A 20,616-nucleotide genomic window follows, 5' to 3' on the forward strand; every position below is an offset into this window, starting at 1 on the left:
ATTCACCGCTTTCTGGATTTTGATCTAAGTAATACAGGGCTTTGATGTTAAGGACGGTGTAATTCTCAGAAGGTTTTTGGTTTCCCTAGGGTTAACTGTAACTTTTTTTCTATTTCAGTAGGGCGTTTCTTAAACTCCTATTTTTTTCAGTTGTTAAATGTCATGGTGACTGCTTACATCTCAAGAATAAACCTAAGAGGTCAATTGGAGAACCATGAGGAAAGAGTGCCGAGTTTCCAGAGGCACTGTAAGAACATTAACATGGTAGACGTGACCTGAACAGAATGCTCGTGTAATAATATAGCGTTATAGCCCACTGCAGACGGCTGTATCCGTTCTTAAAGGCTCCAAGTCTCTCTTATGACCAGGGTGAGGGCATTCAGCTTCTGACACAGGAAATGATCAAGGTCTTTAGTGTTATTAGACTATTCCACCCACTGAAGGTAATATGTTCTAAATTAAAAAGGGAGAAACTGTAAGACAAATGTTGGAGCAGAATGTCTGTATCGGCCGTTAATGGCCCTGGGCTACTCTCTTGTCTTCAATGGAGCTCTCAACATTCCTTTGTTCTAATAAAGCATATTATATCCCCCGGCTCTCTCAGATCGCACACAGTACAGTTTAACTCTACGATTTACACCTGTTGACTTGCATTTGTTGTGTTTGCCTAGATTAGGCACCTTAAAATGGCTGCCTAACTTGTATGCGGTATAACTAACCACTGGAAGGTTTTAGCTACCTCTCTATATAATACAGTGATGTGCATCTTAAATGTTGTTACATACAACAAGGGCTTCATTTTATAAGTAGAGAGGTGAAAGGCTATGGAATTCTATCTACTATAAATGTTTTAAAGATTGCTCACCAATATGGCACTGAGCATGAACTGAATTATGCTTAATAATGTAAGATTATTTACTGCTATTTATTATCTCTTTTCCGTCAGCTCTGCTCATGCTTGATAGTTGGTTACTAATTAAGTTAAGGATCTGTCTGTTAGCCCTTCCTTCCGTCTCATCTCCATTGCACTTCCCCTTCAGCTACGCTTCCTCTGTACATTCACAGTGATAAGATTTTGTCTAAACTTGTAGTTATTGGCTGCTTGCTAAGGAATCTGGTTGTCTGCTTCATCCTCAACATTCCAGTGACTGTTAAAACTTAGCATTATTCTTCAGAAAGGCCAATCCGCAAGTCGGCTATTTGTCCTCACATGAGTTATGTTTCAGCGAGGGGCATGAAAGGCGAAAAGGATATTAACGAGCGTTATTGACTGGCTCCATAATCAATAATTCTCCTAACCTAAGAAAGTTCATAACTGTCATGCCTCCTAGCTAATGTATTCTCCTCTCTTTCACCAGTTGTCTCTTCATGTGTATTGCTAATTCCTTCATGAGTTCCATTTTCACAGTGGGGTAACACAGTTGTTCTACACCAGGTTGAGTACATATTAAGCAGCCATAATAGCTGTCCTCTTATCAGAATACCAGAACAATTGGTTATAGGTCTCAATGAAAGAATGGAATGTTGGAAGCTCCACAGAAGTCAAATAAGTGCCTTAGGGCCAATAACGGCTGCTGGTATATAATTTCTGCCAGTGGCCGCCGGTAATTTTAGGAGGGGGGGGGGGGCTGGAAGCACACTCACACTTACTCATTCACACATGCACGCACATCCATTCACAAAACTCATCAACATACACACACACACCAAACATTTATTTAAAAAACACACACACACTTACCTTCAGCTCGGAGGTCCGAGGAGGGTTGGGACTGCTGCCTTTCCTCTCTGGTTGACCTTAGGTCAGCCAATGAGGGAAGGCAGCAGTCCCAACTTCGTCACAGAGTGGGATGGGGTCAGTGAGACTTCTGACTCCTCCCCACTCTGTGACGAGGTGTCACTGATTGACAGTCGCCCTGGGCGCTTCAGGGCTTAAACCTGAAGCGCCCAGGTCGAAGCAAATCGGTGATGCTTCCCCTCATCACCTAGGGGAAGGGCCTAAGCACCTTTGCTGAGCTGAGGAGGTCACGCCCATAGGAGCTGTAACCTCTTCAGCCCAGCAAACTTCAGCTCAGGCAGCCGGGACTTTGCGCAAATCGCGCATGTCTCGCTCCTGGCTGCCTGATCTGAACATGAAGAGTGTCTGTCAGGCTGACCTTTGCTCAGCCTGACACACACTCTTCATGAGGGGCAAAAGGTGGGGTAGCGTGGCCCCTCCGCCCTAAGGGATGGGCAGCGGCTGCATTCTGCTCCAACATTCCAGTGTCATTTCATCTCTTTCTTTCGACCTGTTTATTTTAGAAAATTCTACCCTCAGCTGGATGGAAGACTGTAATAGCGTTTTAGTCCTTCTGTCTTGGGGTGTAGCAGTTATAGCCCTCAGAAGTGAGCTATAAAATTCCACTCAATAGACTTTTTTTTTAATGAAACTTGGATAGATAAAAAATATTATCCTCTCTCACTCTCCCCTTATCTGAAGATTTAAACCTTTGAGCTGCAGGTTACACAACAATAGGGGGAACTATTGTTCATTCCCATGAGATACCTAATTAGGATTGCATTTTATGAAGACGGTATAACTTGCCCCTGTTTTAATCTGTATAAATTTCATGGCGTTGAGATTTGTACACTGTTAAATGTATTTGAGTATATATACCTCACCACTACTTTCCAGTTTCTGGTTGTGTGATACCTAGGTAACATGAGTCACAGGTGGAATAAGCACGTCAGTGTAAACAGACTCAAACACAGTAAGACTCCAGGCCTTTCTTGGGTTGAATAATGTGTGTGTTAAAAGAGGTGTGGTCTTAGAACATGATAGTGCGGAAAAGTCCTATTGAAGCCTTGCGTGGGCGTTCCGCCCTGAACCTCTCCACAGCAGCACCTGCCTCTTTGTGCCAAGGGTCTAGTGTTTGAATGCATGAAAAGAGATGTGAAACAGGTTTTTTTGTATGTGATTGATCATGGGCAATCTTTTATTCCTATTGTGTGTTAGATTGTGTGGCGGAGGTTAGGACAGCTGCTAAGCATAGGCCATGAGCTCCCTTACTGGAAGCTGCTGACAGGAGTGCTGACCTCAGGAGCTGACAGTGCTTCTTTGTTTGTTTACAAGAATGCAACATCATTGGTTAAGTAGGTTAGTGTTCTACAGTGCAGTCTGCCAGGAGTCTCTACTGAGCAGGTGTCTGCAAAATACACTGCAGGTAAAGGACAGAGCAACTTACGCGTAATAAAATTAAGTTAACCCTGTTATTTATAGCGCTCCCAAATTACAGTGGTGCAGTAGGAAGTGATACACAAAAAATGTTATTATGTTAACTATCATTAACGTGTCTTTTGTACTAAAGACAGATGGCTGAATAGTAACCTTGTTAGTCCTTAAACGTCCAAGTTAAGGGTTCCATACAGTAAGAATACATTGCTTTTATATAGCGCTTCATACACAAGCTATGTCATCACCAAACAGTGGAAATACAAAGGTGTTGCGATTACCCAAATTAATGGTACTCGATTGAGAAACATGGTAACAGAACTAGTCTTGCCAGGTTTAAAATGTGTGACTTACAGGTTACAGCAGGTATCATTGGAAATGTGTTTAACTTATTTTCATTGTATATATGTCAACTCTTTAAAATGGATGAGTTTGGTGGACAAAGGAGATTAGCGTGTCTTTGGTAGATTGATTGGTGTACCATGATTTTCTGCTAAGGAGCGATGCTGCCCTCTTGTGTTCATAGTTATATGGCATAAAGCTACAAACAGATACATTTAATATATAATTTAAAGTTGTATGGCACATAGGTATCATAATTTAAATATATAATTTAACTTCAAAATCTATGCATAGAACCTCATCATTTATAAAGTAACACAGATTGGCGTAAGCCTTCAGTCTTTATTGAGATAAGTGATCCAGAATAATTATGCCCTAATGTGTAAATGGAAGACTCCTTTTCCTGTTTAATCCACCACTCCCTTCGGAAAAGCCTCACTTTCGCGATCTATTTCTCTTCCCCACCTGCCCCACCCGCAAAACGAATTCAAAATTGGGTCAGATAGACATACGAGCAACATCAAGTGCAGTTGTACTCGTCAAAATGGGCCAAGATTTTAAGACTATAGAGTCAACAATAACTCAAAAAACGTGGATATATATATACACATACCCACCCACCCTCACCAAACTGGGTATAATCAGTAGTTCATTGCTCTACCCAAATTGTTGTGGCCAGTTAATATAAAATAATATCTTCTGCAGAGTGTATTAATCAGTGTTGACGCCCTAAGCAGAGGGCAGTAAAGCTCATATATCACCTAGAACGACATTTCTTGTATAAAACTCTACAAAATGTAAAGGTGCTGCCAGAACAATTTCACAGCTTTCAGTTGAGCAAACAATTCACTCAAAAAATAGCCAGTGGATTAACGTGTCTGCTAAAAAATAATCTGCCCTTATATAGCAAGGATCTTATCAACTTTTCATCATTTTCAAGGCTGATCAGACCTGGCACCACTGAGTTGCTTGGTACTGAAATGCAGGTCCGCTGCAGCGCCCCCGAAGTGCCAGTAGTGGATGGAGTGTATGTTCTTCTGTTGTTTGATACTGCCAAGCTCCCCACCGTTATGATTTTCATGGTTCACCCTCCAGTGACACCTTGAAGCGTTGCTCCTCCTGTGAGGGCTCAGGTTGAAGCAGTAATTGAGCTTGCACAGTGTCACCCAGATGGTTGTTTGGGGATATTGCTTTGGGGGCATTAGCTTTAGTAGTGGTGGGCAGATTACAGGGTAAAGAGAGTCCCTCACTGGTAGAGACAGCCTCATGTCAAGGGCGAGACTGTCTGTGCCAACATTACCATCCTCTCGGAGTCCTGGTATTTTTCAAATATTCTTTAATCTTGCATTAGGATAAGATGTGATTAATCGCTGACAGGCTGGTAATTCCATAATATCAAGAGTCAATATTCTTACATTTTTCAGGTCAATGGTGCTTTGATTACGTTTTGCAGTATAGAATTATAAGAACCGTATCGTTTTCATACAGTGAACAGGACGCCCCCTGGCATCTTCTGTGGGTAGAACAGCACAAGTCATTCCTCCTTCCGAACAGGACAAGACTTGAGTTTTGGGGTTGTTACCTGTGCCTCAGCAGTTTTCTTCCGAGGGAATCGTCCCTTGTTGTTTGCTCTTTTATATTGTATACAGAATAATGATTGCACAACTGCTGTCTGAGGAGTTGGCACTGAGTGAGCTGGAGGCGGCCCAGGGCACGAGGCTCTGTATTTTGTAAACTGAAAGGCCCTTCCTGTTGATCAGAAGTTAATCTCTTGCAAGAGCATGATTCAGGATTTTGAAGTGAGATTTTGTCTCGGTTTATCTTTTCTGTTCCAGAAAATGCTTAATATTTAAAATGTGAAAACTGCAGCTTTTCTGACTGGTCGCACGAGTGTAAGAAGTAGCTTTTCCGTGGTCACTATCAGAAGAAAAGCCGTTTAAAACGTGTACTTGTTATGGTGCGTGGCTTTTCGTGTCAGTGTCCACAGTTTACCAGGCCTTAGTGCTTTTGTCAGTAATTGTGTCGTTCAGTCCTGTCTCTGACACTCCTCCCAAGCCAGGGATCTGAGTTTCTAACCTTCCAACAAACCGGTGCCTATCGGTGCCTATCGCTCCCTGCCCATCCTATTTACTGCTGTTCTGTTTTTTTGTTTCTATCCCAGAATTGCTCTGTTCCTGAACGCACGACTTTCCCATGGGGTGCGCGTTCTTACGCCCGTTGTATTTTTAACCACATTCCTATCAGTGCCCATCTCTGCCATTTTGTCTGCATTTCTTTTGGAAGTCTCCATGCCCAACTGAGTGGAATTCGTGTTACCCACTTCAAAAGGATGAAAGGCCTTTTTAATTAAACTTCTAAAGACTGAAACGGCCTCCCCAAGTTAGGCATACTATCTAAATTTCGGAAGAATGATCTGCCGTATGCAGCACCACATAGTTTCACATCTTTGAAAGACCTTAGCATAACGAAGATTACAGGCAGATTTTATCAGTGATTTTGTTAAACCACTAAAGTATTTTTCCAGCTCAACCCCGCCTGGAGTCATTCACGCACAACAGCATTTAGACAAAGACTTGCCTGTTTTGCAAAACTCCAATACAGGCCTCTCTATATATATATATGTTCCTTGAAAGAAGAGGCCTGTAGGTTTCATTTTCCAAATAAGGCAAATGTAAAGGAAAGGGGACATTTATAAGTGTCAAACGTCGCCATTCAATGTTTTCAGGAGAAAGGGTGTAAAAAGAACAGGAAAAAAACAGACTGTACGTAGAAAATGGGTATAGAGATAGTGGTAAGGCAGCCCTGCTCTCTGCTGTCCCCTGCAGGCTTCCGTAACAGAATCCTGCCAGTTTATAGCACGAGGCCTCTTTTATTCATGCCTTTAAGTATTTCCGTTTTCAGCCTGCAGACCTTTTTTCAGCTATTGAACCAAAGCAAGGACCTGTTCCTTTAGCTTAGGCATTTAATAGGAAAAGGGCTCTATTGTGGGTGGGCGTAGGTTTCTGCTCTGCAAGTCTGAGCTCAGCAAGTAGAGGTGCCATAATTAACTGTTCACGATATCTCGCCCATGAATTATGCGCCTCTGCTAGGAAGCATGCTTTTGCTGCCTGACCTTGGTGATTTTTACCAGGAAGCGCGCGGTGCTGAAAGGGGGTGGGGAAGGAAACGGCGAAAGGCGGGAGAGACGGGAAGGGGCGCCTAAAGGAGAGTGAGGTTGTCCGTCAGTGAATATAATTGTGGTGGATACCTCAGCAATATAAACAGCGGATGAAGGGCCTCTGGAGAGTTCGAGAGGTTTCAAAACAGACCAGTGCCACTGAACGTCTGTCAGGGCTGCGGAAGCGTGAGTCACGCGACAGCTCCACGGGCCCCTCACCGTGTCAGGAGAAACAGTGCCAGACAATGAGAGGGGGAGGCAGAGAGAGAGGAAGGAGAGGTAGAACCGAGATACAATTAGACAAGAGAACAAGAGTCGAGGGATAAAGAGGGAAAGAGAGAGAAAAACACTGGGAGACAAAGACGAGACAAGATGGAGAGAGAGAGGCAAAGAGAGAGAGGTTGTCATTTGACCCGGGTACGAGAGTGAATCATTGGTAGGTTACCCTGTTTGCTTATCAGTCACCTGTAGAACACACGAGCTTTATCGATTACTTCCGATTAATTCTAGCCCGAGGACTCCATCAATGAGTTTTCGACATCATTCACTGTGGCGTCGATAGAGTATTCAATCATACGGAAGGGAATCCGTCCCCTGTTCGCTGCCTGACCTTAGACACAAATGAAGCTGAGAGTGGCGGCCTGCCACTGAGCCATGCTCAAAATGGCTCCTTGTTAATGAATGACGTACAGAGGCGCTCCGCGGGAAGCGCCCCAGCCCACAGATAAGCTTATGAGGGGACCCTGAATCCTTTGTACACACATGTGCACGCCTGCTGGCTTCCTCTTGTAACCTCCAGCTGATCAAACTGTTTATTGAATCGCTGCCGTATTGTTTTCTACAAGATGAGCAATACAGATGGAAAATATTAGATGAACTGTGGTGAGAGAGGGTCTGTCATCCCAGAGGTGGATGTTATTCAGAAGCCGAATGGCGCAGTAACGCGGTTACACTGAGCAGCACTTGTTGGATGTGCATTCGTTTCGTAAACTGTTAGCCGTAGATCAATGCACAGAAATAAATAATAAATAAAATGTTTATCAAAGTTTAATTTTGATATTACAGGTTGAAGTCGTCAGTAGCACCCGTGAATTAAGAGACAACATTTTCATTTTTGGTTTTGGACGAAAAGTGAAGTGCAACATAATTACAGCGGCTGCCCCCGCTCTACCAAAAACAATGCAGCATTACACTAGGAGCAGCCCGCTACTCCACAGCGTCGGCCGCACTCGTTGAGATGTTTGTATGTAAATTATAATGCCCAGCTTCCGCAGACGCTCACTAAATTTGAGTAAGAATTGAGTCTGTCTTAATCTTAATAATATCTCAATCAATTCATAACTGCACTTAAACGCTTTATGTACAGAAATCTCATTGGTATATTTACTAAGTCCAACTGTAGAAGCTGAGATTCCTTAAGCATTGGTTCCGTCAAATGCTCATCTTCAAGTGCAGTCTATAATAATGTTTAAATTCAGGTAAATAACTAGAGCTCATTTAAAACAGGCGATGGTCGATATTATGAAAATTATTTTCCCCATGTTTCACATGTTGCACATTTATTTAGTAGTTTGAAGTCTTTGTTCCCATTGTCAGTCTAAAATGGGCACCAAATGAAGAACAATCAGATACAACAATATCCAGTTATTCTTCTATCCCCGGCTTCCTTTGTTCGAGCAATGTTAGAGGGAAATCTGTTAATAAAATAAAACAAATCATTTTGACACAATAATATAGGTTTAATCGATTTTCAGCTGGGAACAACAGGCAGTCTCACATAGAGGCCATGACTGAAGTTCAAAGTTCTGGTTCAAACACCAGTAGCATTTATACTGTAAAAAACACAAAAAAATGTGGTCAAGAGTTCAGCATTTGTAAGCAACTACAAGCAGTACAGATAAGGTAATGAGGTGCCTCTGGAAAGAAGCACTTGCACTTGTTGGCCTCATGGGTGGGCAAGTTACACTGATGTCATTCACCATATCTATCTTTCTGCACAACAAGAGATTATATGTTGCGTGCTGCTCATGGTAGCCCTTCCTTGCAAATATTTATCTGACCTTTACACAGTTCACCTTAACACAATATGAATGACTTGTGTTTTTTAGGACCCCTGTGCTAAGGAAGGATACACCCTTCTGTTTCACCCTGTTCATGCTAAGTGAACATTTTGAAAGCAACAGTTGGTGCATCTTTAAAGAAAAACTCTCATTCTAATGTGGCTTGGGCCTCTTGTGTGTTTCAGCACAGCTAACTTAACAATGCAGCATGTGTATAAGTTTCCTAAGTAATAAGTGTTTGTCCTAAATATGACCTGCCTTTTCTATTGATCCCACAGTCTGTCTTATTTAACATGTCATGTATTAAGCCTTTCACTACTTACATTGGTTTACAACTATCTAGCCTAAAATGTTTGTATTGGGATTTGGGAACTTTTGTTTGTATGTGATGTATTCCTATTCTTCCTACATCAGCAATTCAAAGATTAGATAGTCAAGCTAGAGGATCACTGACCTCCAGTGTTCGTCCTTGCATCGAACAAGTAATACAAGCAAGGCAGTGCCCACTGCCATGACGAATACTTTATTTCGTCTGCTTAGCAGTCTGGGTGGTAATTCATGCACATACAAAATACAGACAAGACTATTAAAAACAAGGGCACTTACACATGGGTAGGTTTACCGTGAAAACTGAGCTGTCCATGAAAAGGGGGCACCTCCTGCTCCTTTCCTCCTGGTTTTCGTGCCATCAAGCACTGTAAATCCTGTAAGTGCTCCTGGGAAGGTGTGCCCCCGAAGCTCAACCATAGGCCTTTGGCCGGTAGGGCAGTGAAAATCCACATTCGATAAACCCAGAGTGCAATAACTGCTGATAATTCGGCCAAGTGTTTAAGGTAATTCATAGGCCATCAGGGTCACTTTGAAGTTGCCTCCAAGCTAGACAGAAAGCCAGTACAAATTACAATGTTCTGCAGCCATAGGCTGAATGTGACCACCTCACTCTGACATTTTACGAGCTTCATTCAGCACACGCCCAAACCTTTCCACTTGTCCTATTGTGTTTTTTGTTCTTTGATGTTGTTTCCATAGTCTTCATAGTGATACCAAAACGAGGATCAACAATAAACTTTAGTAACTAAAGGGGAATGAAAACAGTTTACCATTCATACATAACAAAGCTTCCCTCAGGCTCTTGTTAACAGCCTGCATCTGGAGGTTGGCGCTACAGTGGAACAGCAACATCTGAGTAGTGCACCATAGACATAGCTAAGGCGAAGCGTTTCCCTTGGCTATAGCTTCGATCCATAGAGATTACCCTTTGCTTGTCAGAATTTCAAGTCCCGTTTATCCTGCATCCAGGCAGTGGCCTCCAACAGGCAGGCTGGCATGATAGAACCTGCTGCACCTACCTCTGCCATACACAGCACATAGATCTGCTTATAATTAGGATGCTCATGGTACGATAGCACATCACTTATTTACTATCCCGTAGTGCTCTAATGTACTCTTTGAAGAGGAGTGGAGTCGAGCAGTGGTCTGTAGAGCTGTGGATTGGGCACACACCTAGAAGTAATGGAGACACTGCAGTGGTCCACAGTTCCACAATATAGCAGTAACGCCAAGCCACAAGGCTTCTCGGGCACTCCTTATTTTATCTGTAGTCTGTATGGGTTTATCACAGGCAGGCATCTTTTTCCTTTAAATTCGTGCTGATCTGATTTATTGGCATAAGTAAAAATAAAATATCTGAATAATTTTTTTTATAGGATTGACTAGACACACTGATTTGTCACTGTTTGTGATTCAGAACAGAGCGAACTGAATATACGCTTGAAGAACATGGAGCAGCTACACTGATAGGAAGTTGCATCAAAGGGAACCAGTGGTTATTTTTTTTAAATCTTTTGTGGTCTTGGGTGAGTCATAGTCCCTAGGGATAGCGGAAGCTGTCAAATAACATAATAGAACTCCGTTATCTCCGACAGGATAATAATAATGTGCTTTTGTTCTAGAAAGATTGCCTTACTTTTTTTGGAAGTTAGCACCCAAAGTTTTATTGCCCATAACATTCAGTGCCTCACAGTCATGTTTCAGCTGCATTAATTCTGTGTTACGTGCTTAGTTTTGTTGTGAAGGACCTCTGCAACGAAAGTGGCTGATGTTAGTACATGTGCTGCTCTCTACTGCCCCTACCTATAAATAATGGATGTGTGCTGCCACCACCCTGATGTTATATTTAAGCAGGGCTACTGGAATTATGCGATTATGCGGCAGCAGCGTATTTCTCATAGTTATGGATTTGCTACACAGTCCATCATCTACTGGATAATCTGCAGATTTCAACACAAAAAAATATGTTTCTAGCTCAAACGGTTCAAAAGTTACTAAGAATGCATCAACACATGTTGCTGTGTAGTGGAATGCCCTTTGCAAAGTTTAATAGTCACTTTTCTGTGTCTTGTTGGTATCAATGAGGTGCAGAGTTATCACAGAGAGTGCTAACAAGTGTAAAAACAAGCATTTGCAATGCAATGGGTCTCGCATTTACTTGAGTTAGAGCTATTAGCATTGTAAATTCCTAACTGGACTTTTCTTGACACATAAATTGAAAATTGAAAGCAAAACAGTTGACAGAAGCAAGCCGATTCAGAGCGCCACCGTCGCCGTGAGCGCAAGAGTTATTGGCTCCCTGTGTGAATGTCTAGAAAGGATCGCGGCTGGGATGGAAGGCGAATCGAAACCGGAGGGGCCATGACATGCTGTAACAGGAGAAGTGTGATGTGGTGTGATGGCCAACAAAAATGTTCACTTAGTTAAATCGCCTGTGGGAGGGAACTCAGCACACAAAGGAGGAACATTTCACAAAATGCACCAATAAAAATGAAGTATTTAAAACAAACACAACAAACAATGAATAGCAAGACTGAGCGTGGTTAAATGCCCACAGAAAGTTTACAACAGGCCAGAGCACTTGTGCGCTCGACCCTAATGATAAAATAATAGTATCACAAAATGTGCTGCATTATGCAGTACAGTTTGCCTTTTCTTGCTTCATAATTTAGTTAACCCCGCCGAATAATTTGGCCCTCTCCTGCTGCATATTTCTAGTGCCCTGCATATAAGTGCACTTTTGGTGAATGGCTGTGGATCTCCTGTTGATTTCTGAAGGCAAGTGGGATCAGAGTCCCCGATCCTATCAATAATCCCAAAGCCTGGAAATTTTACCTCAACTCCCAGTATGCTCCCATACTTTGAGCATGGAACGCACAGTTCCTGACAGTAACTTATAACCTCATCATTGCATCTGTCATATTCAATGATGGCTATTAATACTACAGAGGTCATAGCGAGAAAATTGGAAACTCAGCAATACGCCTGTTGCTGTAGTGTGCACAGGCAGTCCCACCCTCATTCCTACATGTTAACAAGCAGCTGCAATTCATTTTGGTTTACAGTCTGTTCAATATTCTTTTACAACAAGGCATGGAATTCAGCCTTGTCAGTTCTGCATGAATGAGTAGCTCAATCTAGCATAAATATGTTTTTTCTCTCACTAACGAGGAAACTGAAGATGTAATAGGTGAAAGTGAAGATGTAAAACACATCCAAAGAGAGCAAACAGTCTCCCATCACCGCCAGTGCCTGATTCTCAAAGCTTTCTTTGTGAGTAGTGGTGTTTCACTCTCGGCGTAGGTGAGACATACTTCTGAATTCCTGTATGTACAATCGGTTTACTGTTGGAAATTAGCTTACTGAAGTGTGCCTTGAGAAATACAGTTTCCAGAAAACAGTGGAAAATAGTGATATTCAATGTGTTAAATATATGTAGAACCCGGGAAACCGTGTATTATGATTAATCCTTCCAGTGTTCACCTTTCACTGATGTATACCCATATCTACAAACAGAAAACACTCTGTTTCCGTGTGTGTGTGTTTTTTACAGGCACAAATGACAGTGGAAAGTATGTCTCCTACGATGGCTGCAGCCTAAAAGCTATGCAGACTGCCATAATGGAGAGGGAAAAACTGGAAGGGATTCCCTAATGAAACTTAAATAGCCGCACAATGGATAGTACTCTAATGCCCATGTTAGATGAATATTGCTGCCATGTGTTGCTTTTGATAGTGCTAAAACTCTGCAGGCATCAATTCTAGATGCCTATTTATAGACTAAATAAATACATGTGAAAATATACTAATGGCAATACATTTTTGCACATGACACAAACATAGATAAAAACAGATTATAAAATTAAATATTAAATCTGGATATATACGGATGGAAATGTCTGTAATACCTACTTATAATGCCATCAAGGAGTTCTGGTGACAGGACAATAAAACACAAAGTAAAACATCAATTTTTTAACAGATACAAAAGTAACATCTAGATAACATAATATTTACCTAATACTTTTTTATTATTACTTGTTTTATGCATTTACATTTTTTTATATTACATGGTGTGTTTTTTGAATATTTTTTGTCCATCTTTTCATGGTTGAAAGCTCATCAGTAACATTTTTAAATGCTGTATCTGGATTCACAGATTGTGGATATGCAGGGAAGTTTGCACCATGTAAACACTTGTATACCACAAAATGTTGACATGTGCTCACCGAGTGGAAAATCAAGGAAGCAGTTTCCATATTTGAGGCAGAGTAGGTCAAGTTATGTCGCCACAGAATAAAATTGTCTTAGTAGTGAAAAAAAATCAAAGCGCAAAATGTACATTTTAACTTACTGTAAACGGGGCAGATTTTCTGCGTATGGAAAATCCAGAAGGCTTATATGTGGAGAACGAGACTTACATTTAGAAAATTATGAAAAAAGTTTTTAGGAGCAACTTTTTTTTTTTTTTTTTTTTTAGGAAGCTAAAACTAGGCTACACATGATTCACTTCTTTTAGATTTACAACTCATTTTTTATGTTTCCAACTGTAAGAGCAGATTTCTCTCTGGAAAGGCTCTTCCCCTGCAATCGGTTTCGCAGAAGGTCAGCCTAGTTCTCGGTAATGATAACGTGATGTCGTTGTGTTGCATTGTGCAGTATCTGTTAGTCCTCACGAAGGCCATTAGAAGTTTTTCTGACTGTTTTGTGTAATATGAATGTCATTTTCTGTCTGCTAAAATAATATTGTTCTGATGATCAGCTGCCAAAAGGAGTGACAAAAAAGTTAAATAAATGTTTAATTTCTTTTCTCAGCAAGCTCAACCTTTCCAACAAGCCCAGCCGTTCCAACAAGCTCCACCGAACACAGACTGGCGCTTCTCGCAGGCACAGAGGCCGGGCACTAGCGGGTGAGTAGGAGGTTGTCTCCTTTGAACAGAAACACATGGGTTGCATTCGTGCTTCCGGCCCATAATGTTCTCCTTATGTTTCCCTGGTCAAGATTGTGGTTTATTTAGTGTGTTTTTTTGTGGCTAGAAACATCCTAAAAAGACGGGAAGGGAGGTGACCTCATTAACTAAGCGGTAGTAAAATATTTACGTGGTAAAAACACTTGTATCAACAAAGTTTTTTCACACTAGCGAGAAACCCAATTATTAGTGCCGGATAAGCATTCCAACAAAGTTGTTTTATGTTGAGACCCTTCCTTGAGTATTTAATGGTAGAGATGCTCGTCCCTTATTAATTATCACTTACCTGAACTAGAACCCACAAAATGAACGTTTCTAAAGAAAAAATGCAAGCAGTTGTAGGTTTGTCTATTAGACCTGTATACTGTTCATGTTCACTGCATTTGTTACTTGTGGTTAGCTCTTTCCTCTCGAGTTAGCTTTTAACCATGTAAATGATTGGCAAACGTGGCATTTTTTTACGTACATGCATGCTTTAAAAAAATCGGTGGTTTACTGGCTCTTCTGTTGTCTTCCATGTAGATAGGTTTTTCGGATTACAGCTCTGCGCGCACAGTGGCATTTCAGGAGATGTCGTCATATTACATTCTACGCATACCCGTCTCTTCGCCAAGGGACCAGATGTGTGAAACACTGGTCACAAAATACTGGTCGCAAATTGCAATCCGTATTTTGTGATGTTGAGTTTCATGAACTGACCAATGTACTAGTTGGTCGGTTCACAAAATTCCGAATCGTAGTAGTGGGTCGCAGCCTGACCTACCTCGTCATTATAACTTTTCTCTTACATTCGCAAAGGGGAAAAAGGGGAAGGGTCCCAAGAAGGCCCCCATCCCTTTTGTGAATGATTTACCACCCCATGTTGGGATTTTGTAATATTTCAATGTTTTGCAACCAGATTTTCGTTGCAAACCATTGATACATATCATAATGAATTACTATTTGGAAGAGACGCCCTAAACATGACCCTTCCAAGAAGTGACAAACACATTTTCCTTTTCAGTAAGCACAAATGGGTTTAACATACTCCATAAAGGCATTTAGTGGTCGCAAACCCTGTGATTTAGCAAGTGCAGTGCTTGTGACTGCTAAGTGGCTGCATACATCTGGCCCAAAATGCTTGCTGTGAAGAATCACTGTTTCTCTTCTTGCCATGTTAAAGAAATTTAATTCTCACCCCTAACTACTCCACTTTTGCACCAAATGGAGTTGAATATGACTGGGTCTTGATGTCCTATGAATATGACCAGTTTAGAAATCCCCTCTCACCCAGACACCACCAATCGATAAGGGTCTGTAGTTTATGTGAATGGCCCAATGTCTCCAACATGTCCATCTCAGTACCCTTGCAAAGGTAAATTGCTTGACTAGCATGCAGCAGCCTCTGTGGGCATATTTCCAGCTGGAATGTGTTTGAAAGTAAAACATGCACGCTTTCCTTTGCTCGTTGACCTCTTCAAGGTTTTGGACACAGCTGTCCATTCCATACTGATGACCCACTTCCGTGCCTTTAAATTTGAGCAGACTGTAATGTTGTGACATCAAAGCTGCCTCTCAGCACGTGTCCAAAGTATGCAAATGGTGTATATTTCCTCTGTGCATGTCGACATGCCAGAGGTCATGTTTGAGGATCCCCGCCAAGTGCACTGATATTTTAGACATAGAATGAACATATGGGCGGTATCGTTCCACACCAATCAATGTGACTGAGGAGCCCAGTTTAGTTTCTTTGGTGGAGTTTGCTCCTACAGGTATTGAGCCACTTGACAGAATTGCCATTTTAGAGTTGAAAAATGTTCTCTTTCCAAAATATTTCTAAAATCGCCTTTCTAGGTCCACACTACAGTATGTCAAATCCGAACAGTCGGATGATGATTCCCAAACACATTGAATGGACGCCTTTTGTGTACTATAGAGTTATTGTATCATACTTGGATTATGTCATTGCACATATGTGATGGTGACAAGGGATGTTTTCTGCTACTCATGTGAGTCTTACTCTGCGAACTGCTCAGTTTTCCCTGATTATGTCCCACGGCGGATCCAGCACTCAAACCTCTGTTCTCTATGAGAAGGAGCCATTGAGCTTCAGGTATCAACAAAGGCATTTACATTTTTTATCAGCATCCTATATCCTGAGGGATCTCTTGCATCTGCTAAGCGTTGGAAGAACAGGCTCCTCACCACTGTCTGCTCTACAGAGTTTTAGATTCGGGTCTTCCTAGATAAAGAATTTGCCTGAAATCAATAATGCTTCGTCAGTTAAAGATGCTTATTAGGTTGATTGTTTTACCTCCTGTCGTTTGCACCTCCGTTTCACTACCCGTGGTGGAAGAGATTGGACTGTGTTGGTGTGAAGCACATTATCTATGGGTGCTTAAACGGTGATAGAAATACCAAGCACCGCAAGATATCATATTCAGCTCACATCATTAACACCAACGCTGAATTGTAAAATTCCAACGATGGTTTAAAATTACCTCTGCAGTGAGCTGTTTTATTCCCTCAAAAATGTGTGACTTAAATGGCATTTGGTTAGCGGGATATAGATACCAAATACAGGTGGTTAATGTGCTCTAAATACTTTTTCATGCACAAGTTACATAACACTGATATATCACTTGTGTTTTCCTAGAGTATCCTGTAGTTGCAATGGAGCGCAAGCGTTTTAGGCACTCGAGGACTGGAGTTTACAAAGAAAAGGTTGCTTTATTTATGAAGGGCTCAATTATTCCTTAAATAATGTCAGATCGATGCATCCTGAACACTCGTTTATTTGTATGTTGGTAGGAAGTCTTGCAGTAGCACCTAAATATAACAGCACAAGCACGAGGCGCTGTGGTGGAGGAGAACATGGCTGCTACTAGCACCTGCTGCTGCCAGCACCATGTAGTGCCTGAAGCTAAAGAAGCGCACATTTCGACGTTTTTAATTTACAGAGGTGCACAAGCTCCTAATTCATAATTCATACTTTCCTTGAAGCCTGTTCAGTTTGACGGCTGTAAAAATGCCTCTAGCGTGTGCGGTTTTAAAATTGATAGTTAGTAATAGAAGCTCTAAAAGTGTACCAATGAGCAACCATTGCGAGGCAGTGACCCATGTATGTGACGCGCGGTTCAGTTTACTGCGCCAGCATTTTTCACGCAGTGGTCAAATCCGGAAAATGCATTTCACGAGCCAGTGATGTGTTCCAAAGAGTCACATAATAGCACAATAGTCGGGGGATTCCAAAGAAGGCGGGTCCTGAACACAGGACTGACATCATCTCAGGATATGAGTAACTTGTTTTGAGCTTTCCATTCTAAAGAGTCAAGTCCATGCGTGTAATATGCTTTTCTTGCACTGATACATTGTCTTCACTAACAGTTCCATTGTGATTGCCTAGTTCCCTCTTTTTCAAAAAGGTTATATAGTGCTGCAACACTAAAATGTCGGGTCCTGTTAGAATCCGCTCAGCGATAGTTAAAAAAATCATTGCCCTCTAGTCACTTACTGGTGGCGTGGGTAACACTGGTTTGCAGCCTCAATCCAGCTTTCATTGAACTGATGTTCAGTGCACCCGCCTCACAATGCGCATGCTTGCATCAGCTTGACAGCCGCTAGACCTAGGCTTACAAGTGCATGAAGCCTATACCACCTTCTCGAAGATGGTCCATCCATTCCAGTCCTGGTTCAGTCTACGCTGCCATAACTGTGCTGCAAAGACAGCCCTAACAGTGACCAGGCCGTTGCCTGATTTGTGCCTGAGCCCCCATAAAAAAAGATCACCAAGATCTGCCCGTCTCACATTTTGTCTGCTTACACTTCACAACATACTCTCTGCGTTGTCACTTGTTTTGTCTGCTTAAGCTTTGCAACATTCACACCTTTTAGCCACTGCTTCTGCTCTCCTATACCGTTCCCCAAGTATTTAATAACATTTCCCTTCTTGTCTGTATTAACATCTGCTGGAGGACCTGTTTACACGTCCTCAAAATGACTACCCTCTTTCATGCCACAATTTGTAGCTGTCTTTTGGTGAATACATTTCAGGTGAAAAACGTCAGTTTCAGATATTTGAACATAGCACGTAGGCAACGTTCATCAAATGTGCGCACCTAAATTTATTCAACTTTTCATAGCCTCTGCGATTTTACCATTTTGTTTGGCAATCTCTGGAGTGTCTCCAAATTCGCACCATCCTTCTGGCTTAGAGGTGCTCTTTGGAAATAACTGCACAACTCTACATGAGTCTGTGCCCTGCATAGCAAGAGGTAGGCTTTGTGTGCTGTATGTTCCTCTCAGTTCTGCTCTCACCGCCGCACCAGCTACATTGTTTATCTAGTTTGAAGCCATCAGCGTTGGTAAACCCATAGGACATTTCATGAGTGGTGGTGCTTATCACCTTCCCACAGTGTCTGTCCGCTGACTGGATGACGTTGCCCATGTCTGTAACAGAAATTCTATATCAAATTTCAAATCACTCTATAGAACTTCTAGGAGTGCTCCTTAGATTGCCTCTCTGTGGTACCAACTCTTGCAAGCAACACTGCCATGTACTGTCTTGTCGTGCTCCCACTTTACCACTTTTTTTTTAATAAGATCTTTATTTGAAAAATGGAAAGTGCATGGAAAACACGAAATTCACATGCCATCAATGATTGATCAAATACCAATAGGAGATTTACAATATGACTGAAGGAGCGCTCAACCCTCCCACCTATGCCATCTGCTGTAACAATCGAGCTTAATTGGTCAGAGCGAACCTGACAGACAGTCTGAAATGAGGAAGACACAAGGATTCCCTCTATAAGCATTCCATCATCCCCATATTTTCATCCATTTTTGGGGGTGAACCCGGCTTTCAGAAGTCACCTTCTCTGCCATCATGCACCAATCCATGTCGCATTTACAGTCTCCCATTTGAGGTGCTTGTGCCTCCCCCACAGACTTGCTATGTTGCATTTGGCCACAGCCAGTCCTAGGGTCATTCAATTTTTTTCCATTCTGTTAGTCTGTTGCATCCCATATATTCAGCAGGCACCATTTCGCTGAGGCCTCCATCCCACTCCCACACACATCATTCATGGAAGCAACCACCGATTCCCGGTACTCCTGCACCGCCAGGCAGTCCCATAATATATACAAGAAGGAACATTCTTGACTGCAGTGCCTAAGGTACCCTGTGTCGGCTATCCTGCCCATTTTCACTTTGATGGTGTATGTAAAGTAGGACCTATGAAGCTTTTTAAGTTGCACCAGGTGGAACTGAGATATAATTGTCCTTCTTTCAGGGAAGCTAGGGCTTCAAGCCATTCATTGTCTTCAAAATCCTCCAGGTCACTCTCCCAGTGTGCCCATAAGTGTTTCAGAATATCTGGTGAGTTGCTGATTAATTTCTGAAAAGTGAGGGAATGTCGCTCTCCAGTGCATATGTTCCTCCAGTAACCCATTCCCTGGGGGTGAGGATTCAGGGAGGTAGAGTTAACAGCCCCCCCACCCCACACCCTCTTCCCCTCATCAGAAGTGCTGTCTGAAGTGCGTGTTGCACTTGGAGGTAGTGGTAGCATTCAGTGGGCACAAGGTGAAATTCCCATCGTAAGTCAAGAAAAGGAGTTACCAGCCCTTGTGCCAAAGATCTCCCACCCTGGAAACGCCAGTAAGGTCGCACTTGGCAAGTCTAAGTTGCATTCCCGGTATGCCCAGTTTCTTAGAGTCGGATGGGGGAGTAGCCTGTGGTATCTTACCACCCCACACTAGTGCACAGAGCTCTGTGTGTCAGAGGCTGACTGTCGCTGCAGTTGGGCCCCCAAGAGTGCTGTGCCTTGGGTTAGCGTAGAGGGAGCCCTTTCAATCTTGGTGAATTCATATGAACTGCAAGGCCCAGCTGTGAGTTCTCACCCATAACCCTGAATTGCTCCTTGTTCTATTCAGTATCTGTGTGGCTTCCGAATTGTCACTGATTCACCTGCACTAGGAGAGAATATGTTTGTTAATAATATTTGAGTATATAGCTACCCCCACATTCATGTATGTTCAAGAGTCTCTGAGAGGCTGAAATGGTTCTCGTTGAAACACCCAGGTTTTACTATTATGATAGATGATCACAGCTGGGTTGGTGTGTCAAGGAAAAGGGATGTGATGCACAAGCTGGCATGCAAATTGAGGCACATAGTGTCCGTATCTAAACATGGCATGGGAAGGTACGGTACAAGATTCTATACACGCTATGGTGATAGTAAAGTAATAGGTAAAGTTCAAATTAGTAGCACCTCCTTTAAAAAGAACCAAAGCAGATGGAAGGAAACAGAAAAAACATTGCTCCTATGAGCACCATAAACATTCCTGCAACAACCAATACATTCAAGCCCACTGCCGCTGGCAGCACCAGCAGTCCTAAAATAGTATTAAAAAGGCCTTTGATATATGTAGTCACGGATGGTTCAATGTTTAGTAAGAAGAAATGGCACACCAGGAGATTGTATCAACCAAAGCCTGGTGGTTTGAAGAGACTGAAACAGATACACTACCTTAGTTTTCACTCTCAGTGTTGATAGGTGGGCACAC

The 20,616-nt window shown here is 42.2% G+C and overlaps 1 protein-coding gene across 47 annotated transcripts in view; it reads left to right on the forward strand.

The window, feature by feature from the left end:
* LOC138245662 (protocadherin gamma-C3-like) overlaps window positions 1–20,616 on the forward strand; it is an 830,748-nt gene that overhangs the window by 785,793 nt on the left and 24,339 nt on the right. For all 47 annotated transcript variants that reach the window (XR_011194157.1, XM_069199458.1, XM_069199425.1 and 44 more), the window contains exon 2: window positions 13,916–14,010. Coding sequence is in view for 46 of the 47 variants with exons in the window: in XM_069199458.1 (XP_069055559.1) it covers window positions 13,916–14,010 (95 nt within the window). In the remaining variant the exon portion in view is untranslated. The remainder of the gene's footprint in view (window positions 1–13,915; window positions 14,011–20,616) is intronic.

Source organism: Pleurodeles waltl, chromosome 7, assembly GCF_031143425.1.
Source record: "Pleurodeles waltl isolate 20211129_DDA chromosome 7, aPleWal1.hap1.20221129, whole genome shotgun sequence".
Lineage (NCBI taxonomy): Eukaryota > Metazoa > Chordata > Amphibia > Caudata > Salamandridae > Pleurodeles > Pleurodeles waltl.